This window comes from Pongo pygmaeus, chromosome 8 (assembly GCF_028885625.2).
Source record: "Pongo pygmaeus isolate AG05252 chromosome 8, NHGRI_mPonPyg2-v2.0_pri, whole genome shotgun sequence".
NCBI lineage: Eukaryota > Metazoa > Chordata > Mammalia > Primates > Hominidae > Pongo > Pongo pygmaeus.
In genome coordinates, this window is record NC_072381.2 from 47,651,474 (window position 1) to 47,677,605 (window position 26,132).

At 48.0% G+C, this 26,132-nt stretch overlaps 1 protein-coding gene across 6 annotated transcripts; it reads right to left on the minus strand.

Annotated features, from left to right (window-relative positions):
* On the minus strand, window positions 1-24,035 carry HNRNPF (heterogeneous nuclear ribonucleoprotein F). Of its 6 annotated transcripts, XM_063669810.1 has the most exons (5): window positions 23,303-23,389; window positions 11,311-11,501; window positions 10,579-10,713; window positions 8,756-8,814; window positions 1-1,917 (listed from the first exon to the last, which is right to left on the minus strand). In XM_063669810.1, exon 5 carries the CDS (start codon window positions 1,863-1,865, stop codon window positions 618-620), a length of 1,248 nt encoding a protein of 415 aa, XP_063525880.1. In that variant the 5' UTR covers window positions 1,866-1,917; window positions 8,756-8,814; window positions 10,579-10,713; window positions 11,311-11,501; window positions 23,303-23,389; the 3' UTR covers window positions 1-617. The 6 variants fall into 6 exon arrangements, with proteins under 6 accessions (XP_063525880.1, XP_054293089.1, XP_054293093.1 ...); XM_054437114.2 differs by lacking the exon at window positions 11,311-11,501 and having other exon boundaries at window positions 23,345-24,035; XM_054437118.2 differs by lacking the exon at window positions 11,311-11,501 and having other exon boundaries at window positions 23,303-23,449.
* Window positions 24,036-26,132: the final 2,097 nt, after the last annotated feature.

A 26,132-nucleotide genomic window follows, 5' to 3' on the forward strand; every position in this document is an offset into this window, starting at 1 on the left:
TTGTGAAAAAGTCTTTATTTTAAGAAAAAAATTTAGTTAACAAAAAATTTAACAAGTTTCACTTAGCAAAATACACCCAAAAGGAAATCACAGTACAAAGAAAGTTTTAAGTCAAGGCCTCACCAATTCCTACAGTATTAGTATTGTGTCTCAATTCTCAAAACTAACTTTTAAAAAGCTTAAACTTAACCTAAAGGATTTTAAATGAAAATATAAACTAGAATGAACAAACATGAGAAATATTTCTTTGAATCAGGGAGCTAGCACCTTTGAGTTTTCCAAAAAAGCACGTCTCCCCAGTGTGTTCACTGTGATGTGGTGTAAAAGATCCACATTTAACATACTTAAACTACTTAAACTCAGATAACATCACTCTGAAGTATACTACCAAAATGTTAATTGAGAAAAGCTGAAAATAGTTTTAGTTTACTCATTATCACATGCTAGAAGAAAATTTTGCATGAGAAAACACTGAAGAGGTAATTTTTTAATCCAGATTTTTCACAAACTCATGGTGCAAAATGGGTCCCCCAGCTTCCTCTATTATAACTGCTCTTAATTGCTTGTTGGCTGCCTGTGAAAATTTGATTGAAATAACTCAAATGTTCCTAACAAAACTAGTCATAGCCACCCATGCTGTTCTGCCCACTGTAGCCGGCCCCATAACAGCCACTCACTGACTGGCTCTCCAGGCCACTGTAAGTGGCCTGAGCGGCAGACACCCCCATGCCTTGCATCACCTGGCTGCTATACGCCCCATTGCTGGCCCCTGTTGTTGAATTCAAGAAGAGTTCTATGTATCTGTGCTGCATATTGGCCCTGTCTTTGGACATAGCTGCCACAGCTTCTTCATGAGTAGCAAACTCAACATCTGCTTCGCCCGTCACTCTTCCATCTGGGCCGATCTCAATATGGACTCTCACAGGGTTGAGAGGAGAGAAGAAGTTGTAAATGTCGTTCTCGGTCGCTTTGTACGGCAGGCCCCTCATATGGACACAGTGGCCTGTGGTGCTCTGCACTGTGAACTCACTGTCGCCGTATCTGTGGTCATACATTCCGGAGAGACAGTAGCTGAGGTCTCTCCCGAACAGGTCAGTGGTGAAGCCGTAGCCATCACTGAGGCCACTGTACTCCTCATAGCCCCCGTAGCCTGTGCTGTAGGCACCAGGCCTCATCCTTTCCAGGCCTGCCTGCTTCACGATGCCAATGTACCTTCTGGCAGTCCCGGGCCGGTCATAGGGCCCTGGCCGCTGCACGGACATGAACTTCAGAGGGGGATCTGAGTATGATCTAACTTCCTCCTGGCTGCTCTTAAACACCTCAATGTACCTGTGCCCTATCCTCTCCTTGTGTTTCCCTAGAGCCTTCTCAGCTAACTCCTGCGAGGCAAACTGCACGAACGCTTCCCCTGTAATCTTGCCTTCGGGGTCCACAGGCAATGTGATCCCGTTTGGCACGATCTCCAACCCTGAGAAGAACTGAACAATTTCTTCCTTTGTGCATCCAAATGGGAGTCCTCGAAGCCGCACGAAGCCATCATTGGCGCTGTCGGCACTGTTGGGACCACTGTGCTTCAACACCCAATCCATCTCGGTTCTGTGGGACTTGAACACCTCAATGTACCGGTGTCCCATGCTTTCCCTGTCTTTTTTCAGGGCCATTTTTACATCATCTTCTGATCCAAGTTCAACAAAAGCCTCACCACTCTGCCTGCCCTCTCTAGTGTAGATGAAATGGACACCTGCGGCCCCATCATGAATCGTGCAGTCAGAAAGGAAGTTCTGCACGTCCTCAACAGAGCAGGACCAGGGCAGGCCACGGAGCTTGACCACAAAGCCTTCACCTCCCTCAGGGCCCAGCATCATGGACACTTGACAGGGTGGGTGTCAGGTGGTCTTGGGTGTGGCTTTTTTGTAGCTGGAAAAAAAAAAGAAAAATTTATTTAATATGCACAACTAAAGTATGCAACAGAAATTTTCCCCATTTTACAGATGAGAGAGGTAGCAAGACATTAAGAAATATACCAAATACAACTGAGAGCTAAGATTTAACTCCAGGTCTCTCAAAAAATTACATGATCAGTCACAGGCAGTTTGAAAAACAAATTAGGAGTTTACAAGACAGGACGATGCATGTGAATGTGGTGCCTTGAACACAGAGAAATGTAAGTTTCAGTCAGGTTAGAGCAAGCACATTTCCTTGTTATATTTATTCCACATATTTGTCATGATAATATGTGGCAGTTCACTTATAAGAGCTCCTGAGTTCTTCCTAAACTATAGGCCTTACATTTGGTTAAATAGTAAATTTAGTAAATCTGCTTGTCTATGGTAGGATACTTTTACTTTCATGAGTGAATAAGGGATGGGAACATAGCAGGCTGTTTTTAAACCACAACATAGGGTAAGATTTTCTAGTGTTTTCATCAGCAGTAATGTTGCCAGGATACAAGACAGCAATGGCTTCCAGTGTCTATGGAGGTATGATTTTGCTCCTAAATTGTCATTTCAAACTAAATACCAGTAAAGTATGAGGCCAAACTGATGACATATACAGACAAGCAGACAAATTCACCAGCACACTTAGTTATGTACACTGCAAATAAATGGAGAAACCAGAGCAGATGATTCACAGGTTCACATAAAATATAGCAGAATTGCTGCCTTGTGCTGAAGATCTGGAAGAGGGCATCGGGAAGAAAGGGCAATCACAAGAGGGCTGAGAAATGCCCTTCCCACCAGGGTGGTACATGGCACCTGAAGTCCAAACTCAAAGAGTAAGGCCAACCACACACTGGAAAGCAGTCTTCTGAGAAAGAGGAGCAGCTGACCTAGACAGCAGGGTATATAACATAGCTACAAGCAAGAAAAATACTGCAGTATCATGGGGCCAAAGACGTTATTTTTATATGAACACTGTCAAAGGTGACGCTTAAAATGAGCATAGGAGTATATGGATTTTTTTTTTTTTTTGAGACAGAGTCTCGCTGTCGCCCAGGCTGGAGTGCAGTGGTGGTGTCTCGGCTCACTGCAACCTCCGCCTCCTGGGTTCACGAAATTCTCCTGTCTCAGCCTCCTGAGTAGCTGGGATTACAGGCACCAGCCACCACGCATGGCTAATTTTTTATACTTTTAGAAGATATGGGATTTCACCATGTTGGCCAGGCTGGTCTTGAACTCCTGACCTCAGGTGATCCGCCCACCTCAGCTGCCGAAAGTGCTGGGATTACTGGCGTGAGCCACCAGGCACAGCTGGAAATCTAATGTTTCAAAGTGTCATTTTACACCAAGCATAACAGATATAGCTGGTGGCCTTTTCAAGAAATATGGGCTCATCATGTGGGGAAAAAAGCTCCATAAAAAAACCGCACAATTTAAAAAACAGACAAAAAGTATAGGTAAGTGTAATTTAAGAAAAGGAAAAGCAAATTCATAATAAATAAACGCTCAACTGCGCTAGTTTCAGGGAAAATTAGTAATTTTAAAGTTTGATGTAGCCATTGCAGATGACATATTATCATACAGTGCTTCATCATTTCAAATTGACAATGTCTAAAAGGATAATTGTGTAAATCTTTCAAATTTACCTGTGTCTACACCAGATTATAAAGATAACAAGACGTGTCTCCTCTCCCAATAACAAGCATAATGGCACAAATGAAACAGAACAGTATGTGATATCCTGAACACATCACCAAGACCAAACACGGCATTTACTCATGAACTGTGATTTGGAATGCAAGGGCTTTGAAAGTATACAGCCTAACTAAAAGATGTCACCCTTGCTAATGAGAGTGGAACATGGAAGCCTCTGGGAAGAGAGTCAAGGGGAGCCTAACCTGGATTGCTCATTGCCCACCTCAAATGTACTGACTATGTACATAAACTCAATCAACTTTTATAAAATAATCCTGAAGGGCAAAGGATTGGGCATAAATAATCCTATCCCCAATTCTCAAACTGTGCTTTGGGTCTGCAACAAACCCTGGGGTTTAGCCTCCACCTTAGAAAGTAATGGTCCCCGCCTCCCCAGGGCCTTATCTAAATCCCCTGCAGCAGCATATGGCCACTGCAACATGCTGATCTGGCAGAGCAAGGTCACAGCAGATTCTTCCTCTCCTGCCCACGGAGGAAATTCTGTGCTAACAGTTCAGAAGCTCCTCCTTGCAGAGTCAGGGCAAGTTTGTATTGCGTCTCTTGGGATAATGGGTCTGGGACAGCTCAATTACAGGTGGTGGCTTCTTATGCAATTCCATTCCCAACACCGGATCAGCCTAGGCACCGCCTGTCCTTTTGTCTTTGACCATACCCTGGTCTTGCTCCTCACACATGAAAAGTATCTGAAGGCCTCCCTCGAGTTCTGTTCCTAGCCTTAGGTCCAGCCATCGTTCCAGGTGGAGGAGATGAAGCCATAATCCACTAAACATTTTCTCCTGGACTCCTACCCTCCAGTGATTTCACCATTCCCTGAAGGAAACCCCACCCTAATCACATCCTACTCCCTCCACCACAACTGCTATCCCTCTCCTTTGTAGAGACCTTGGCTTCCTTATCCACACAGCCTCTTTCTCTCCTCATTCTTCATAATCCAGCTTAGAGCAAGTATCATTTTACATTCCTTCCTCACTATACATGGAATTCATTCAATGAACTTCTTAACTGTACGCGCCCAGTAAAACCAGAGCTCTGGAAGATTCCAAACAAATATCTGACTACTCCATGGATGTACTGAGTGGCTCAGCTGCACACAGCCAGGTGAAACGGTGCCTCTAAGCTACAATTTCTCAGCCTCAGGACATTTTGGACCAGACAGTTCTTTGTGTTGTGGAGGCAGGCCCAGGCACTGTAGGATGTTTAGCTGCATCCCTGGTCTCTGCCCACTAGATGCCAGTAGCACCCTCCACCTCCAGTTCTGACAATCAAATGTCTCCAGACATTCCCAAATGTTCTCTGGTGGCTAATGCTGCCCCCAAGTTGTGAAATACTGTAGAAATCAGGGTGAGGCCAGGCACAGTGGTTCCCACCTATAATCCTAGCACTTTGGGAGGCCAAGGTGGGTGGGACCACTTGAGGTCATGAGTTCCAATAGACAAAACCTCTGTCTCGACTAAAAATACAAAAAATTAGCCGGGCGTGATGGTGGGCGCCTGTAGTCCCAGCTACTTGGGAGGCTGAGGCAGGAGCATCGCTTGAACCTGGGAGGCAGAGGTTGCAGTGAGCCAAGATCGCACCACTGCACTCCAGCCTGGGCGACAGTGTGAGACTCTGTCTCAAAAAAAAAAAATTACCTGGACGTGGTGGCGGGCACCTGTAGTCCCAGCCACTAGGGAGGCTGAGGCAAGAGAATCACCTGAACCCAGGAAGCAGAGTTTTCAGTAAGTGGAGATCGCACCATTGTACTCCAGCCCGGGTGACAGAGCGAGACTAACTCCAAAAAAAAAAAACCACCACACAAGAAGAAAAAAAAAAGAAAATCAGAGCGAACAGCCATAGAGTACGCGGGCCCTCAATATCGCCCACTGTCCTACCCCAGCACCCTGGTTGTCCAAAGCCCTTCAGATGTCTGGGGCAGCCTTACAGATTCTCACCTCCTCTCCAGCTGGTCGACATTACTCTTGGAAGTGGACTTTGTGAAGTCAAGTCAGAGTCTAGGAGTTTGTAAGCACGTAGTGGGCCCCTTACAGCGGACATCGTGAACAACAGCTCTGCTCTGGGTCCAACCTCACGTACCCTGGGGCCATGCTTTATTCTTTTTTTTCCCCTTTCTCCACTGAGCCCTCTCTACTTGGTAATTAAACATGCTCAGTTCTACCCAATCATGTCATACACCTCCCCTGTGCCAACTTTGCCTCTAGCTACTTGTTGATTTGTTCAGCAAAATCTTGTCAAAAGGCCTCTACTGTCACTTCCACTCCCCTCCATTAAAACTGCATGATCAAGGCCACGTGTGGTGGCTCACCGCCTGTAATCCCAGCACTTTAGGAGGTCAAGGAGGGTGGATCACCGGGAGTCAGGAGTTCAAGACCAGCCTGACCAACATGGTGAAATCCCGCCTCTACCAAAAATACAAAAATTAGCCAAGCATAGTGGTGGACACCTAGGCTGAGCGCAGTGGCTCGTGCCTGTAATCTCAGCACTTTGGGTGGCCAAGGCAGGCAGATCATTGAGGTCAGGAGTTCCAGACCAGCCTAGCCAACACAGTGAAACCCCATCTCTACTAAAAATACAGAAAAATTGGCCGGGCACGGTGGCTCATGCCTGTAATCCCAGCACTTTGGGAGGCTGAGGCAGGTGGATCATGAGGTCAGGAGATCGAGACCATCCTGGCTAACATGGTGAATCCCCGTCTCTACTAAAAATACAAAAATTAGCCGGGCATGGTGGCGGGCGCCTGTAGTCCCAGCTACTCAAGAGGCTGAGGCAGGAGAATGGCGTGAACCCGGGAGGCAGAGCTTGCAGTGAGCCCAGATCGCACCACTAGGCGAAAAAGCAAGACTCCATCTTAAAAAAAAAAAAAAAAAAAAAAAGGCCAGGCATGGTATGACAGGCACCTGTAATCCTAGCTACTCCGGACACGGGGGCAGGAGAATCGCTTGGACCTGGAAGGCAGAGGTTGCAGTGAGCTGAGATCGTGCCACTGCACTCCAGCCTAGGCGACAGAGTGAGACTCATCTCAAAAACAAAAACAAACAAAAAAAAAACTGCATGATCCTACTATACAGATCTCCATGGCAAGAAAAAGAGCAAATGTTTTCATCTTCATCTTACTTAACCATTCTTTCCTGGAAATCCTCTCCCTTTCACTCCTGTTGGCAATTACTCTTGGTTTTCCAGTTAATTCCTTAGACAGTCTCTGAGTCCTTCCTTAACCATTAACTGTAGGGAATCGGGCTTGGGCCCAGTCCTCTTCTCAGTGGACTCACCTGCTCCCAGGGTCTCCATAATCATCTCCAGGGTCAGGAGATACACAAACCCCCAGTCTTTGGCTCCCTGAAGCCCAGACGGGTAGATACAACTCCACTCCACAGGTTCTCCTCTGTGCCACAACTAAACCTCACATTCTCTCTTCTGTCACACTCCAATAGCAACATGACTGCCCCTACCTGCACCCAGAGGCTCTAGAAGGAAACTGGAGTAATCCTTGACCTTCTCCCAAGCCCTCAAATCCAATCAACTCAACTCCCTTGGGCGATCCCATTCTCCACAGTATCCTCATCCCTAAATCCTATTCAACTCTTCCATTTCCTCAGCAATAAAGGTGCCTCACAGCTCTACCCTGTTCCTAACACATTGAATGGCAGCCTATGAACTCAGTAATTCTTTTCTTTGTAATGTGAATTATCAAATTGTCATTTTCTTTCTGTATCTCATAGTTATTTCTCCTATTCTAATTTCTGTATGTACAAACAGCCAATTCCAGATTACCGATACATCTTTTAAATAATTCCAAGCATAGGCCGGGCGCGGTGGCTCATGCCTGTAATCCTAGCACTTTGGGAGGCTGAGGCGGGCAGGTCACCTGAAGTCAGGAGTTCAAGACCAGCCTGACCAACATGGACAAACTCCGTTTCTATTAAAAATACAAAATTAGCCAGGCGTGGTGGCACATGCCTGTAATCCCAGCTACTCAGGAAGGCTGAGGCAGGAGAATCGCTTGAACCCAGGAGGCAGAGGTTGCGGTGAGCCAATATCACGTCACTGCACTCCAGCCTGGGCAACAGGAGCAAAACTCCATCTCAAAAAAAAAAAAAAATTCCAAGCATAGTGGCTAGGCCTTACTGCAATCCCATCTATGGCTCATGTGTACTTTTAAAACTCATTACCGTCGTGCTTCCAAGTCCTCAGTGGTTTCCCACCAACCTCAGAACAAGGACCACAGGCCCAATGGGGTCCCTCAGGCCTTGTAACTCTCTTCTACCTAAGCTCACATCACTTCCTTTTTTCTCCTGGAATGTGCCAAGCTCTCTGCCCCTTCAGGGATGTGACGCACATAGTTGACACTCATGGTTAATTCTCTCCCCAAATATACTCTGTTCAACCTTCTGTCTACCTTAATCCCACTAATCCTTAAGGTCTAAGCTGAAATACACCACCTTTCTCAAAGGTCTTCTCATTATCCAAATTAAGTCTCATGCTCTACACTAACCACAGAACTCTTGTGTTGTTAAAGGGGTCTTAAACCCACAATAGGAGCCCACTGGGGAGAAACTTGTGCCTGTTTTGTTGGCCACCATGACCCCATCCTCAGCACAGGCTTGACCCAGCTGGTCCAAGATTAACCAGGATTAACTGTTGCCCATGTGTAGGGGGGTCAACACCTTCCTCAAGAAGGCAGTGGCCTGGCTAGGCTGAAAAAGACATACAAGAAGCATAAAAAATAAAAACATTTCATAGAAGAATTACTTAAAATGCCTAATCTCTTACATGTCATAAGTGTTTCGCATCAGGAAATGTTTCAGAAGCAAAACTACTTCCTCTCTGAAGGCAAGGTGAAGAGACCATTCCTTTCCAAAACACATGTGTACACTTAAAACACTTACTGCTTATTTTTACTCCAGAATTGGTTTTCTGTTCCATTTCTCAGAAGTCCTAAGGCTTTTCATTAACTAAAACTCAAGCTGAAAAGAGCCCTGTGGTGTCCTGCTCAAGGTTAAAGTTAGGGACAAAACTTTTTTCACTCCAGGCTGCTAAGCAAATTTGAGTATAACAAATATAAATACTGCAGCTGAAAAAGGGCTCTTCTTAAAATAGCTTACCTTAAAAACAACCGCGGATGCCTTCAGTGGGAGACACTTCTGGATGGTAATGAAATGTCCTAAAAAAAACAGAGCGATATTGGCTGTGTGGTCTCAGATCCTAGGCACTGGCTCTGGGATCAGAACTCCAGGTAAGGACAGAGACAGCTGGGAAGCCCTTTATATAGCCCCTGGGTTTAAATTAAATCTCACACCCCATCCGCCTAACAGCATTTTGGAAGTATTATCTTTTCACAGGGCAATACAGAGTACAACAAAAGGGAAACGCCTTATTGATCTTGATGAGATTTACTCTTGATGAGATTCTCCTGCCTCAGTACCTGGTATTACAGGCCTGCACCACCACACCCAGCGAATTTTTGTATTTTTAGTAGAAATGGGATTTCACTATGTTGGCCAGGCTGGTCTCAAACTCCTGACCTCAGGCGATCCGCCCGCCTCTGCCCAATTCTAAGTTTGTACACTGAGGACCCTAAGTGCTGGGAGGAAATTTAAATATCGGGGGCAGGGCACTTGGGAGGGAGATGGGTGGGGGAGAAGTGACAACCACAGGGGACTTGACCTTAAGACCCCTCTTTCACTGGGATAGCATGGGCATGGGGCAAGGGTGCTTGCTAGAAATTGTTCAATCTGATTTATAGGAACCCCTCTGTAAGCAGTGTGGAGACACATCCAAAAGACACTTCCAGTTTTATTGGGTAACTTCTTTGAAATATGCTTCACTAGAAAATACATCATAATCACTAGATCACCAACATCCCAGTAATAACGCTGCCCCAAAGGACTAGGACACGGGCTGAGGGCTAAGGAATTCTGAGAACTAAGCTGCTTAAGTTTTGGAAATGTGGAATTAGTAAAACCAGCTAATTTTGCTGAATCTGTCGTCTTAAAATGAAGATAATCAAATCTGCCTTGTCTTGCAAACTTCCAGTGATTATTACTTAAGACACTCTTGGGGGGGTGTACAAATGGAAAGCATTACATGTATTAGGAAACCTATTCGGGGTGAAACAGTTTCAAGTACTCTGGAATCAGGTTTTCAAAAGGCTTCAACAATCCGACTTGTTCAAGGATCTAAAGGGTGGAACCCAGTCATCTTAATGATCTGATCCACTTATGCCCTGGTTTATCCCTGCGTGATCCACAGACCAACACCCTGAGGCCTCTCTGGGGACATGCACAAGCTGGCAGCCAGACCCACGTACACCCATTTACCCCAATGGACCAGCCGCTGTGAGCCTGTAGACCACGGCCACTGCGCACCGCCAACGCACGCAGAGGAAGAGTCTGGTCTCCCCGCCCGCAGCACCAGGAAACCGCTGGAGGCGGGGAGGGCTGCTCAGCTCCCCCAGGTGACTGGACCCGGAGGTTTTTAGATCGAGCTTGCACGCGGGCCACCTAGATAATTAAAACACCAACTCTAAAACAGATCTGGGTGGGAGCTAAGAATCTGCATTTCCAAAAAGCGCTCTCGAACGAGCTCTTCGCTGTGATACAGGTTGGACCGGATTAACGCTTGCCTTCAGGCAGAGCCAATCAAGATAAATAGGGCGCGCCGGAGTCTTACTCTTTCGGCTATCTGCAGAGTAAACACTGCCGTTCAAGCACCACCCACCTCGTTTTCTTTTGTTCAGGACAGGACTCGAGGAGGGATCCTGGCCTCCCCTCCTAGACACACTCCCGTGCCCCCGGGAAAGCGGGCAGCACTCTCGCCAGGCGGCTGGGAGCGCGTCCGGCCGCGCCGCCCCCATTACTCACTTAGTTCCACTCTCAAACCAAAGTCCACCTGGCCGGGCCCACGGACTTTCATGCTCTAGACTTACCACGGAGGCGAGCGGGACTGGTTTCTGTTGCTACCAGGCAAGCGCGGCTGGCAGCCAAGAGCCCCGAAATTCCACCGAAGCTCAACCACGCAGAGGGCTCCGGGGAAAGTCCAGGTGCATTTTTTTGTTCTCAACCTGCAACAGAAATCCAAGTGGTGGTGGGGGGCCCTTCCGCAAGGTGGGAGGCCCGGGCGCGAGGTAAACGTGTTTTGGCGGGAAGCAGCGCCGAGGCCCCGAGACAAGGTGACGGCGACGTTCACGCGGCCTCCTCACCGCGCTCCAGCAGCCTCGGACCGCCCGGCCCGGCAGGAAGGCCGGCCCCAGGGCCTGCGCGGGCTCGGGCGGGAGCTTCCGGGCGGGGGGCGGAGCGAGCGGCGCAGCGGGGGGAGGGGGGGCAGGGACGGGAGGGTTCCCGGAGGGAAGGGCGCCTCGCGGGAGGGCGGGGGGGGGGGGAGGGGAGGGGGCGCCTGGCGGGCTTCCGGTGCCCTGAGGGCGAGGGCGAGAGCCAGGGCGACGGCAAGGTGGGGTGGGGGCTGCTTCCACGGCCCGCCAGGCTAGCGCTGCCTGGGCGGGAGCTCCGGGACCCGCGGGCCGAGCGCGGCTGAAGGGAGGGAAGGGAAGAGGCGCTCTTAGGTCTGGGTCGGTCTGCGAGCGACCGGGGCGGCGGAAAGGGACCTGGGGGGGCGGCCGGGGCTGGAGTGGCGGGGCCGGGACGCCCGCGCGGCAGCTCACCACGCCAGGGACGGGCCGCCGGCCCGGAGGAGGCGCGGGGTCCGGAGTCCGGGAAGCGGAGGCCTCGTGATCCAAGACCGGCAGCCGGACGTGGGTCACGGGGTGCAGAGGAGGAAGTGCCACTGCCGGGCCCGCCAAGATGTCACCAATGGGAAACGCGTGCCTGCAGGTGCGGCCCCGTGGCCCGCGCGCTGGGCCCAGGCAGGAAGTGGGGGAAGGAGAGAGTCAGGGCTGCGGGAAGACATTTCTCCGAGTTCTCCCGAAGGGAGCCAGGCGCGAGCGCGACCTGGGGAAAGTCCAGAGTGCCAGCCACGGGGAAGGGCGGGCACTGCAGAGTGGAAGAGAAGCCAGCAAGTTGGACACAGCCCCTCTCCGGAAGGCCGCCTCTAAAATGGAACTAGCGGACGTACCTTGGTTTGTACATTTAACCATGGACACATTTAAAGATTCTGAAAAAAAATCTTTGAAAAAAAATTTTTTTAACGCAATTCCTAAAACTTTTAACTAACACGCAATTTTGTGGACCTCTGAATCTTAATTCAAATGAACTGGAGAACAATTATAAAGCAATTTCGATAATATGATCAGTGACATTTTATATTACAGAATTGTAAATTTTGCTGTAATTATACTGTAATTTTCTTTAAAAGACCCTTTTTAGAGCCACAAATATTTGCAGATGATACCTGATTTCTTGAATGTTTCAGATTACTTGGAAAGTGGAAATATACATGAAACAAGATGTGCTATGAGCTAGTAATTTTTATTAAAGCTCCTGATGTATACATAGTTTCATTACACTTGTTTCTATTTTTGTGTATGTTTGACTTTTTTTTTTTTTTTTTTTGGTTTTTTTTTGAGACAGAGTTTTCACTGTCGCCCAGGCTGGAGTGCAGTGGCATGATCTCGGCTCACTGCAACCTCTGCCTCCTGGGTTAAGGCGATTCTCCTGCCTCAGCCTCCCGAGTAGCTGGGACTATAGGCCCATGCCACTATACCCAGCTAATTTTTGTGTTTTTAATAGAGATGTGGTTTCACCGTGTTGGCTAGGCTGGTCTCGATCTCTTGACCTCGTCATCCCCCTGCCTCGGCCTCCCAAAGTGCTGGGATTCCAGGCGCGAGCCCCATGCCCGGCCTGTTTGGAGTTTGTTGTTGTTGTTTTTTTTTTTTTTGAGACAGAGTCTTGCTCCGTTGTCCGGGCTGGAGTGCAATGGCACGATCTCAGCTCACTGCAACCTCCCCTCCCAGGTTCAAGCGATTCTCCTGGCCTCAACCTCCTGAGTAGCTGGGATTACAGGCGTGCGCTACCACGCCTGGCTAATCTTTGTATTTTTAGTAGAGACAGGGTTTCACCATGTTGGTCAGGCTGGTCTCGAACTCCTGACCTTGTAATCCACCCACCTCAGCCTCTCAAAGTGCTGGGATTACAGGCGTGAGCCACTGCGCCCGGCCTGTTTTACGTTTTTAACAGAATTATTATTATTTTGAGACAGGGTCTGGCTCAGTTGCCCAGGCTGGAATGCAGTGGCACGATCTTGGCTCACTGTAGCCTCAACCTCCCAGGCTCAAGCAAGTCTCCAACCTCAGCCTCCTGAGTAGCTGGGACCACTGGCATGCAACCACACCCAGCTAATACAACTGTTTGTAAAACTGAGAGAAATTAAGTCTTTAGAATGCACTTACTAGATAACAGGAATTACAGGGAACAGTAACATACTACATATAGTGATGTAGACTGTGGGAAACTACAAGGACAAATGAGCCAGTCGTTCCTCAGGATAGTTCCAGCCAGATAAAAGAACCCACAGAATTATGGTTATGTTATAAAATAAAGCAATTAAGTTTTAGAAATCCATCTTGAAATATTTGTGATGGCTTGGATTTGTCTGAAGTTGTCCCAAAGTTAGGTGGGGAGATGGAGAATAACTGTCCATGATTAGTAACTGTTGAATCTGTGTGACAGGCACATTAGCCTCAACCTCCTGGGCTCAAATGATCCTCCCACCTTTAGCCTCTCCAACGTAGCTGGGACCACAGGTGCATGCCACCAAGCTGGGCTAATTTTTTCTTTTTAATTTTTTAGTAGAGACAAGGTCTCTCTATGATGCCCAGACTGGTCTGTAACTCCTGGGCTCAACTGATCCACCTTGGCCTCCCAAAGTGCTAGGATTATAGGTATGAGCCACTGTGCCTGGCCCAAGGTAAGTTTTAATTATTGATCAGTCACCATAGGGTTCCTGCCTGTGAGGAAACAACGTGTGCAGAAGACTTGAGCCAGGGGTTGTATTGTGCAACTGCAGCTAGGTCTGAGATCAATGGCAGGAGATGACATAGCCTTAAAGCCTTAAAGGCCTGGTTTGGTGTTCAAAGGCCAGTGGGAAGGCATTTAATGGAATGTGGTGTGAAAGGAGTTTTGCTTTTTAACACAACAGTCTAGATGCTATCTGGAAAATGAATGGTGGGAAGAGATACATAGAGACAAGATGGGAAGGAATGAAACAAGTCTAGGAAGACTGGTGGGAACTGAAGAATGTGAAAGGATTTGAGTAATGTAGCGAAAAATGACTGAATCTGGAGATTGACTCACCAAGAAATACTGTGCACCTAAAAGATACAGGAACTGTAGTGGTAAAGAGACACAGTTCCTGCCTTGGTGGGTCCAGTAACAGTGGAGTAGGAAATCAAGAATTGTACAAATATATGATGACAAATTTTAGAATGAATGAAAAACAGAAAATAGGGATTAGCTCAGATTGGGGTTCTGAGGAAGTGACATTTAAACAGACAGGAGCATGGGTGAGTGGGAACACTGAGTGATGAATTTCATGTAGAAAGAAGGGAAATTCTTTTTTCCTTGATAAAATAGCTGAGGTTTAAAGTAGAAGCTGGCCAGGAGCAGTGGCTCAAGCCTGTAACTCCAGCACTTTGGGAGGCCGAGGTGGGAGGATCACTTGAGCCCAAGAGACTTCGAGACCAGCCTGCGTAATATAGCGAGACTCCCATCTCTATATAGGAAAAAGATAAAAACTGAGGGGGAAAAAAAAAGACAAGTTAAAAGCCCATTATTCTTTTTTCCTTCTGTACATTATCTCCCCTCTGGACACTTGTTGAAATTATTTATATTTTTTACCAAAGCCCTTTACTGGGATACATTTTGGTGCTGGATGCTTTGTATTCATATTCTTATTTCATGGTGAATCCTTTAGATTGAAGAAATTTTAGGATACAGCTTCTGCTGCTCATGTCTGTTCACCACACAAGAAGCACAAGATGCGTCTTGGGGACAAAAATTCCCCATCATGGTATATAGTATGTAAGCGGATCATAGACCATATTTGTTATGGATGTTTTCCTTTTCTGTTGGAAATATTGAAGATTGGATTTAATGGCCTCAAAAGTATCTTCCAACCCAGCAATTTTATAAAATTCCTATTCAGTCACTCTGAAGTACTTCCTGCTGTCATGAACTCAAGAATTATGATACAAGACACTAATTCCATTAAAAAAAAAATGCACCAACGCACACATGTGTACTTAACTTTTCAGGGACACATGGATCTGAAGTGTGAGAATTCTAACCCAATTCACACAGCATGCCAAATTCAATACAGAGCTATCCTAAAAGCTATTAAGGACTGAGAAGTGGCCGGGCACAGTGGCTCATGCCTGTAATCCCAGCACTTTGGGAGGCCAAAGCGGGCGGATCACGAGGTCAGGAGGTCGACACCATCCTACCTAATACGGTGAAACCTCGTCTCTACTAAAAATACAAAAATTAGCCAGGCGTGGTGGCGGGCGCCTGTAGTCCCAGCTACTCAGGAGGCTGAGGCAGGAGAATGGCGTGAACCCGGGAGGCAGAGCTTGCAGGGAGCCCAAATCGCACTACTGTACTCCAGCCTGGGAGACAGAGTGAGACTCCGTCTCAAAAAAAAAAAAAAAAGACTGAGAAGCTTGCAGATGGAGCATATATTAACATTTTAAATGTTTACTCCATTATTACTACATTTATATCCACCAAAGGGGATCTGTCCTGATCTGCATGCAACAGGAAAGCTGTTTTCCATTACCATCTATCAGGTCCTTTCACTTACTTGCTGTAGCTAAGTCTGGGGGGATAACACACTGCTTCCCTCAGCGCTCATTTCTCAAAAGCTGTGTTACTAAAAAGCATCAAGAGTAGTATAATGTAATGTTAGATAAATTTTACCTATACTGTTTGTACTGAAATTAATATAAGGGACAAATTTTGACCGATCATAAAACAAGCAACCATTGCTGTTTGATATTGACTGCATTTTGCAAATGCCCAAGAATCATGATATCTAAGGTAAATGGTCCTTAAAACGTTAATAAAGGAAAACTGTTACTAGACTTCTGTTCCTAAAAATAAAATCTGTTCTTAACTGAGGGCAAATATCATTATTTGGATTAGCTGGAGTAACTGGAAATAATATCCAAAGAAATGGGTGTGTATAGATTCCACTAAACAAAAATACAATTGATAGGAAGATCAATTTTGTTTTTCCCAGACCACCTCCTGTACCTCTCTCCCTTGAGCAAGCAGCTCCTAAGTAGGCGCATAGTCAAGCCCTGGAGCTGGACAGAAAGGAGGCCTGTGGGGTATCCTCAGCCCCCTGAGGAAGGTACATTCCTTGGGATGGGAATTCTTCCTGAAGCCTCCATGGAAACATGACACCTTAGTCAGGTTCCAAGCAGCAGGCCCTGAGCTGTGCTGCCCATGGGACTACTCATTCTGCCTTGGGGGAACTGTGGAGAAGAGAGAGATGGAAGAAGGAAAGGAACATGACAATTTACAGAAGAGGGGCTCTGGCACCCAGAAATAACGCACCACACCTCAGACTTAGGCAGGTTTCAGGGAACAAGAAGTGCTACACAAAAACCATAATGATTTTAACAGGAAAAAAAAGAGCAACTTCAGATACCACTCCATTACAAAACTTTAAAAAAAAAACTTTCTGGAACTAAAACTGAGTTTTAAATTTAAAAGTTAGTAATGAATTCAAAGAAAGGAAAACCAAGTAGAATAAACATCAAAACAGAAACAGTGGGGGAGAAGATAAGAGATTTGGAGGACATACTTTTTCCAAAGCAGTTTCCTCTATACTTTAAATTTAGGAGTTTTACCAACACACGCCTGTGCTGTGTCTTCAAAATATCCTAATGGGAACCACAGGGATCTTAAGCCAGGAAAATTCACTTCTATCCTTTATCGCTTCTCTTGCTGCCTCCATCTGTGTCTTTTTCTCCTTCTGGAATTCCTACTATTCACATTATTTCTCCTGCCTGAGAAGAAACCAACCCTATCAACACCCTTATCTTAAGACTTCTAGCCTCCATAACTGTGAGAAAATTTGTTACTAGTCTGTATTACTTTGCATGGCAGCCCTAGCATACTAATACAATGTGTTACCAAACCAGACAAAAACATCACAAGAAAACTAACTTCTGAATTCTATGTACTTTAAGAGGGTCGTATACGGTATCTAACACCAACTTAAATTAGCAAAGATATGTATTTGTCATAAACATCATAATTCTATTAGATGGCACTATTCTAATCAAATAACTTATGATGGGTTTATCGGGATACAACATAGTAAGTAAGAGTATCTGTATTTGTATTAGGTGAAATGCTTTGTCTAACAGGAGGCATACCATTAGGATAAATCTAATAGGAGTCTTAATCTGTCATGCCTTTCCTTAATTATGATGGCTTTTTGTTTTTTTTAAACGGGGTCTTGCTTTCTTGCTCAGGGTGGTATGCAGTAGTGCAATCACAACTCACTGCATCCTCTATCTCCTGGGCTCAAGGGATCCTTCCCACTTAGCCTGCCAAGTAGCTGGTATTACAAGTGTTCGCTATCACACCTGGCTAATTAAAAATTCTGTTTTTGAAAAGACAGGGTCTTGCCATCTTGCCCAGGCTGATCTTGAACTCCTGAGCTCAAACCATTGTTCCACTCTCGGTTCAGTGCAACCTCCACCTCCTGAGTTCAAGCAATTCTCCTGCCTCAGCCTGGGATTACAGACGCATACCACCACACCTGGCAAATTTTTGTATTTTTAGTAGAGATGGGGTTTCGCCACATTGGCCAGGCTGGTCTTGGACTCCTGGCCTCAAGCAGTCCGCCTGCCTTGGCCCTGCTGGGATTAAAGGTGTGAGCCACCCCGCCCAGCCTGTGTCATTTTCAAGAGATCTTTTTCCTAACCCCAGCCCATATGGTTATCTGAATTTACAAAGCGCTGATGTTCTTCTCTAAATTTTTACACTTACATCTACAATGAACTTGGAATTGATTTTTTCATTTCCAAAAGAGTTTTACAATTAATCAAGTATCACAGGCTAATTTCACTCAAGAACGCAGATGCAAAAGTCCAAACCAAGTATCAGTCAACCTAATCCAGCAATATATAAAGCGATATTATGACCAAGTTGGATTTCAGGAATGCAAGTGTAGTTGATCATTTCAAACTCAATCACTGCAATTTCTCATACTGATGTATCAATGGACACAAAATATAGAGGTACTTTTTTAATGTTTTATGAGAAATGCTAAGCTGAATTTATGTTAAGGAAGAACTGAGGCCATATATAGTGGCTCACACCTGTAATCCCAGCACTTTGGGAGGCCGAGGTGGGCAGATCACTTGAGCTCAGGAGACCACCCTGGGCAACAATGGCAAAACCCCTTCTCTACAAAAAATACAAAAAAAAATAGCTGGGCATGTGGCACACACCTGTAATCCCAGCTACTTGGGGGGCTGAGGTAGGAGGATTGCCTGAGCCCAGGAGGTCGAGGCTGCAGTGAGCTCTGTCTGCACGACGGCACTCCAGCATGGCATCAAAGTGAAACCTTTTCTCGAAAAAAAAAAAAAAAAATGTGGAGGGCTGGGCGTGGTGGGTGACTCACGCCTGTAATCCCAGCACTTTGGGAGGCCAAGGCAGGCGGATCACTTGAGGTCAGGAGTTTGAGACCAGCCTGGCCAACATGGTGAAACCCCCCACCCCCGCCACTCCACTATCTCTACTATTAGATGGGCGTGGTGGTGCTGCACGCCTGTAATCCCAGCTGCTCACAAGCCTGAGAATCCAGGAGGCGGAGGCTGCAGTGAGCCTGGATCCTGCCACTGCACTCCAGCTTGGAAGACAGAGTGAGAATCTGTCTCTAAAAAAAAAAGGAAAACAAAAACAAAAGTACATCTTAGAGTGATCACATGATTATTGAAAGAGTTGTCCTCTTATAAAAATATTCCTGCTAATAAATGAAAAGGAATCAATTATTAAAATATCACTAATTTGGAAACCATTTAAGAAAATAATGGATCTACGTAATGATCATTAATAGCTGCTGTAACATGACAAAAGAGAAAATACCAACGAATATGTGCCTCCGGTTAGAGCACAGCACCCTCAAGTAAGTTTTCTTTCCAAAAACTCTCATCTGAATCAAAACTACCTCCAGGCTGGGTGCGGTGGCTCACACCTGTAATCCCAGCACTTTGGGAGGCTGAAGCGGGTGATCACCTGAGGTCAGGAGGTTGAGACCAGCCTGACCAACAAGTTGATACTCCGTCTCTACTAAAAATACGCCTGTAATCCCAGTTACTCAGGAAGCTGAGGCAAGAGAACTGCTTGAACCCCGGAGGCAGTGAGTCAAGATCACACCATTACACTCCAGCCTGGGCAACAAAACCAAAACTCCGTCTCAAAAACAAAAATAAAACCAAAACCAAAACTACCTCTAGAGGTAACTATCACTTTACAGGAAATATAAAGAACAGACACTCAAAGACCACCACGGAAAAACAATCAGAAAAATGCGAAGTGTGGGGAAGGAATGCTGCAAGACAACCCGACAAATATAACAGGGGATGGAGCCTTTTAAGAAAGGGGAACCTCTAGATGATCACTTACACAGCATCCATTCACCACACTTGAAATGTGTAAGTGTAAAACTCACACTGGATTTTGACAAGTTCACAGGATTTTGTTTTTAATTATTTTAGTCAAGATCATGGAGAAATGAAAAAATGTTTTAAAATTATATGCAAAATAGTAGTGGATATATATTAGGTTAAATTGTTAATACAATGAATCATGTTTCCTTTTACCACTAGAGAATATAAGATTATATTTATAGCATACATTATATTTCTATTGGACAGTGCTGCTCTGAATTTAAAAAAGTTACCTACAAAATATAAGGTGTGACTTTGGATCCTGACTCAAACCAACCAGCTGTTTAAAATATTTAATACACGCCGGCGCGGTGGCTCACGCCTGTAATCCCAGCATTTTGGGAGGCCGAGGAGGGCGGATCACGAGGTCAGGAGATCGAGACCATCCTTGCTAACATGGTGAAACCCCGCCTCTACTAAAAATACAAAAAATTAGCCGGGCATGGTGGCGGGCGCCTGTAGTCCCAGCAACTCGGGAGGCTGAGGCAGGAGAATGGCATGAACCCGGGAGGTGGAGTTTGCAGTGAGCTGAGATTGTGCCACTGCACTCCAGCCTGGGTGACAGAGCAAGACTCCGTCTCGAAAAAAAAAAATATTTAATACAGAAACATTTAAACCCTGGATACTTGGTATTTTGGAATGTATTTTTAGGTATGAGAGCAGTATCATGCTTAGATTTATTTAAAAGTTCTTAGAAATACTGCGGATTTATTTATTAATAAAGACCTTATTGGTCTGGGATTTGCTGTAAAATAAGCCAGGGTGGTCTTGGCTGAGCTCAGTTCTCCCTCTGCCCACCCTGTTGCCCTCCACAAGAACCGTGGCTCAGGGCAACTAAGACAGGGCAAGGGCCCTGGCAGGGGAGGGGTGTCCCGGTCCAACTTGGGACCCAGTCCCAGTTGTGTCCCTGGACACATGACTTCTCCCAACCTCATTTTCTCATCTGAAACATGGGGCTAATAGCAATCCCTTTTGGAGTAGGACTGAGCATGTAATTAGAAAATGGAGTAAAACTTCTACGACCTAGTAAGAGTCAACTAATGTGGTTCTCCCGAAGAGCAGAGAACCAGAGCTCAGTGGGGGAGAGGGAATTAGAGAAGTCACCTCCACGGAAAGGGCCTGTCACATTTCTGCGGCCCCTGCAGGCATCTACCCCCACCGGGCTCTCATTTGCCTCCAGGCTTTCCAAAGTTCTGGCCACGTGGGAGAAGTAACTTTCTATTTACTCAGTCTTTTCCTTTAAATAAATTCCAATTTTTACCTGAATAAAGCTTTGTAACGCTACCCTTAACAGAAAACTTGCCAGTTTACAAAAAAGTGGCCGGGCACGATGGCTTACGCTTGTAATCCCAGCGCTTTCGGAGGCAGAGGCGTGAGAATCGCTTGAGCACAAAAGTTTGAAAATCAATCTGGGCAACATAAGGAGACCCCATCTCTACAAAAAATACAAAAATTTGCCGGGCATGCTGGAGAGTGCCCGTGGTCCCAGATACTCGGCGGCTGAGGTGGGAGGATCCCTTGCGCACAGAAGGATCTCGGCAGCAAGCCGAGATCACACCACTGCACTCCAGCCTGGGCAACAAAGTGAGACCCCGTCTCAAAAAATAATATATATATTTTTTTTATAGAGACGGGGTCTGTCTCTGGGGCCCAAGCGATCCTCCCACACCTTGGCCTCCCTAAATGCTGGGATTACAGGCGTGAGCCACCTCGCCCGGCCGATAATGACTCTAATGTACAGAATGCACACCGGAATGTAATACCTACAAAGCAAAAGATCTTCTTGCTTAGGAATAAAGCAATCTGTCTCTTAATATTCATTAAAGTAGTAATGTCTTATTTTATAGTTTATAAATTCTGTAAGAGCAACGAGTCACTTTGCAGGAATAGCACTTAAGGTATCTTTCACCTACCTGGAGAACCCAAGAAATTTTCATCTTACTAGGAATTCAGAGACAACCACGTATTTAACTTTTAAAAATATAACTAAGTAGAAAGAATTATATGTGTATATTTTTGGAAGAATTAAGATGACTTTTGGAACGGAACGACTGAAGACTACGCTTTCAGAACTCCCTGCCGCCTGAGGCTGTGGCCCTGACCTCGGCGCAGCGCCCGCCCCGCGCGGTTCCGGGAAGCCGCCGCCGCCGCCGCCCGTTGCCCTTCGCGCGCAGCCGCCAGCGCGCGCCGCGTGTCCCGCCACGCAGATGGCCGGCCCGAGCCCCCAGCGCCCGCCAGCAGTTTCGAGAACTAAAGAGACGCGTTAGCTCGTCCCCGGGCCGCCCGCGGGCAATGGCCGAGCTCGGCTCTCCTTCCACCCTCCGCCGGGACACACGCGGAGACGAGCGGGGGTCCCAGGCGCCTAGGGGGAAGGGTTCCCGCGCCCGGGGCGGCCTGGCGGGGAGGGCGAGTCGGGTGCCCTGCTCCTTAATACCCTGGTCCACGACTCTGCGGTTGGGGGAGCCGGGCAGCCGGCGCAGCAGGAGCCGGGCCCCGTCCACAAGTTTCCTACAAGCAGGGCGGAATCGACGAAAATACTTCATACAAACAAGCAAAAGGGGGGAAAAAAAAAGGCGACTAAGCTAAAGAGCGCGCACAAATCAGATTTTCACCCCAAATACAAACACGATACCTCTAGGAGCAGGAGACCAATACAGGGACCGCGCTCCGAGGACACGCGGCGCCGCCGAGGAAGAAAAAGGGCCCAGGGTCGAGAGCTAAGGCTCCGGGAACCGGGCGTGGGAGGAGGGCGGAGCCAACTCCCCACAAGGAAGTCTTGTGCAACTCTCAGGCGCCTGCAGCCACGTGAGCGCGCGGCTTTCATTTTACTCAGGTATTATTACTATTATTATTACTTCTTTTGAGACAAGGTCTCACTTCCGTCGCCCAGGCTGGCATGCAGTGGCACAATCACTGTCACTGCAGCCTCTACCTCAGAGCAAGCGACCCTCCCGCCTCAGCCTCCCCAGTAGCTGGGACAACAGGCGCGCGCCACCACACGTGGCTAATTTTTCTTTTTTTACGTTTCAGTAGGGATAGTCTATGTTGCCCAGGCTTGTCGGGAACTCCTGGGCTCAAGAGATCCTCCCGGCTGGGCCTCCCACTGCGCCAGGCCTGTTCTCACTTTCAGAGCCCTCCGCCAGTCGCCAGCGCCCCGCCAGGAGGCCGGACTAACGCACCCGGCCGTCCGTGCCTTCCCCGCGTTTCCCTGACTCCAAAATCTCAGCCCGCGGTGCTCACCGCGTGGGACCACTGTCCGGGCGTGCGGCTCTCGACCTCCGACGCTGCGTCTCCCGGTCCCAGTGGGTCCAGTTCTTGCCGGTCCCACGTACGGGCCCCTCGACCTCGAATCCCGTCACCCAAATCTCAGCGCCACGGCCCCTCATTATGTGCAGTCCTCGCTCGGTCCCAGGTTTGCGGCGCTTAAACTCAAATCTCTCTTCCCTGATCCCAAATCCCAGCCCCAGCCCAACGATCCCCACCCCAATAGGCCCAATCCCCAGGTAGTCCGGGTATGGGGCCCTGGACTTCGGATGGTCTCCTTAATCTCAAATCCCAGCCCCACGGTCCCCACCCCCAGGGGGACCCGGTCCCCGCTAGGTCCCGGGTGTGCGGCCTTCGACCTCGGAGACTTCGGCCGCCCCTCACCTCAGCCTCCGAGTCTCTACACTCCCGCTCTCACATCAGGCACCCCGGTGGTCCCTCGGAGCACCTAGAGAAGGGTGGGACGCGGGGAACTTGGCAGTTGTAGCAAAGGCAGTTGAGGCTTGTTGACCATCACCATGGAAACCCCCGCCTGCGAGCACGGGGCGGGGCCTACGAGAGGCGGGGTCAGGCGCGCTGCCGGCCCCAATCCTTAGCGCCTGCCCGTCGAGCGCACGCGGCTTTGCCGGAAGCCCTCCTGCTCCCGGCGTGCCAGGCCCCGACTAGGCCCTACTCCCCGGCTCGGCCCTTTGCCCTGGACACCAGGAAACAGAAGCCCAAGGAGCCCGCGTCCCCACCCCATTGCTACCTGCCGGCGTGACAGCGATAAGGTGGGCCCCCCGAACCCCACCTTAAGGAAGACGCGGCGCAGTCCTGCTTCCACGACGGAGCCGGAAGGACGCAAGGACCGCGGCAGGGCGGAGCTCCTGCGTCCGGCGTCCGGGGGCGGGGCCGCGACGGCGCATTGTGACGCGCCCAGAGCTGAGCAGCCGGTTGGCCGGCCGGGCGCGGAGCAGAGCCGACACGGCTGGCCGGGGAGGCGGCGGAGGCGGACAAGCGAGGATGTTTCTGGAGAGGAGAAGGGAGGGGTGGGGAGGGGATGGGGGGAGGAAGAGGAGGAGGGAGTGGAGCGGCGGGAAAGATCCCTCTGACTGCCCCTGAGGCCCTGGAGGAAGGACACTGGTGAGCCCCACAGAACACTGAAATGTGCGCGGAAAGGACGCCTGATTGAAGACTAGGATGGGAAAAGGAAATGAGAACCGATGGCAGGGCGTGGTGGCGCAAGCCTGTGGCCCCAGGGAGGCTAGGCGGGAGAATCGCTTGAGCCCGGGAGGTCGAGGCTGCAGTGATCCGTGACTGCTCCATTGCGTCCAGCCTGGGCGACAGAGCGAGACGCTGTCTCAAAAAATAAAATAAGGAAAGTAATACACTGAAGGCCGGGCGCGGTGGCTCACGCCTGTAATCCCACCACTTTGGGAGGCCGAGGCGGATGGATCAGGCGGTCAGGAAATCAAGACCATTCTGGCCAACATGGTGAAACCCATACTAAAATACAAAAAAATTAGCTGGGCGTGGTGGCGCGCGCTTGTAGTCCCAGCCGCTCGGGTGGCTGAGGCGGGGGAATCGCTTGAACCCGGGAGGCGGAGCTTGCGTGAGCCGAGATCGCGCCATGCACTCCAGCCTAGCGACAGAGCAAGACTCCGTCTCAAAGAAAAAAAAAAAAAAGTACACTGAGTACTCCAGAGATCGCCTAAAGGCGTCTCAGAGCGGGGCGTTAGGAGGGATTTGTCAGGTTGAAGTTGCTCAGGTAATAATTCCGTGGTGTGAGAAGCCCCCAAACCTCAGAATGTAACTCAGACCCAGGTCGAGGGCAAGATTTTCAGTCACAGAGCACCTGAACACACAGATTTGGTGGCTAATGGCTAAGCCAGGGACAGATTTTCTTTCTTTTTTTTTTTTATGCTTTGTAGGGCTAATAATTGTAACCATTTTATTTTGGTGGATCTTCTTCATGAAGAGATGATGTCAAGGCACTCATCACAGGTTAAGCTGAACATTGTTACTATTATTATTTCCAGACTGGGTATCGCCCTGTCATTCAGGCTGGAGTGCAGTGGTACAATCACGGCTCACTGCAGCCTCGACCTCCTGGGCTCAAGCGATCCTCCTGCCTCAACCTCCTGAGTAGCACCACCACTCTCGGCTAAATTTTTTATTTTTTGTAGAGGCGAGGTTTCGCTATGTTGCCCAGGCTGGTCGGGAACTCCTGGACTCAAGCCATCCGCCCACCTACGCCTCCCAGAGTGTTGGGATTACTGTATTGAGCCACGCACCTGGCTGAACGTTATTTTTTAAATCACCAGAGAAAGTAAAGGAGTGCTCAAAATAGTGTCAGATGATGAGTGGGATGATTGTGATGAAGGAAGGAATTTGTCAAAAAAAAAAAAGCTAGTTCCAAGAAAGAGAATGGAAAGAGTAAAGTAGGAGCTGTCAGAATAGGTAAAAATGTCCAAAGAGAAAACTGCATAATTTGAGGCAAAATTACAGAAAATAGTTCCTGCAAAAATCAGATAGGTATTCAGCATCATAGAAAAGGAGTGAAAATCAGATAGGTAGGTATTCTTAAGAAGTTGTGGCCAGCCGGGCGCGGTGGCTCACGCCTGTAATCCCAAAACTTTGGGAGGCCGAGGTGGGTGGATCACCTGAGGTTAGGCGTTTGAGACCAGCCTGGGCAACATGGCGAAACCATGTCTCTACTAAAAATACAAAAAAAATTAGCCGGGCGTGGTGGCGCGTGCCTGTAGTCCCAGCTACTCTGGAGGCTGAGGCAGGAGAATCGCTTGAATCCAGGAGGAGGAGGTTGCAGTGAGCCGAGATTGCACCATTGCCCTCCAGCCTGGGTAACAAGAGCGAAACTCTGTCTCAAAAAAAAAGTCATACAGTGACTGCATCACAGCTCATGCTGTAGAAAGAGGTTTCTGGAGAGAAAAATTAAAGTAGCCAATTTAAATCGAATATTAGGAAAATTAAACCAAAAGGGCTCACGCCTGTAATCCTAGCACTTTGGGAAGCCAAGTCAGGCGGATTACCTGAGGTCAGGAGTTCAAGATCATCCTGGCCAACGTGGTGAAACCCTGTCTCTACTAAAAATACAAAAATTAGCCGGGCGTGGTGGCACATGCCTGAAATCTCAGCTACTCGGGAGGATGAGGCAGGAGAATTGCTTGAGCCCGGGAGATGGAGGTTGCAGTGAGCCAAGATTTTGCCACTGCACTCCAGCCTGGCCAACAGAGCAAGACTCTGTCTCAAAAAAAAAAAAAAAAAAAAGAAAAGAAAAGAAAATTAAACCAAAGGCTAGTAATGCTTCAGAACTTAAGGACTGTTAAACCAGCTGCAAGAAGATACATTCATGCAATCTTTGTATTAAGAGAGTCTCTCTGGCTCAGTGTGGTGGCTCAGACCTGTAATCCTTGGGAGGCCAAGGCCAGTGGATTGCTTGAGCCCTGGAGTTCAAGACCAGCCTGGGGAACATAGACCCAGTCTGTATTTTAAAAGTTTAAAGAAAAAAAAAGCCTCTAAACTAAGTGGACCTTTGATCCCTGCCCCTCACTCACATTTTACAGTTCTCCATTATTCAT

Coding starts and splice junctions, on each gene's coding strand:
- HNRNPF (XM_054437114.2), bottom strand. CDS start 1,865: ATGATGCTGGGCCCTGAGGGAGGTGAAGGCTTTGTGGTCAAGCTCCGT.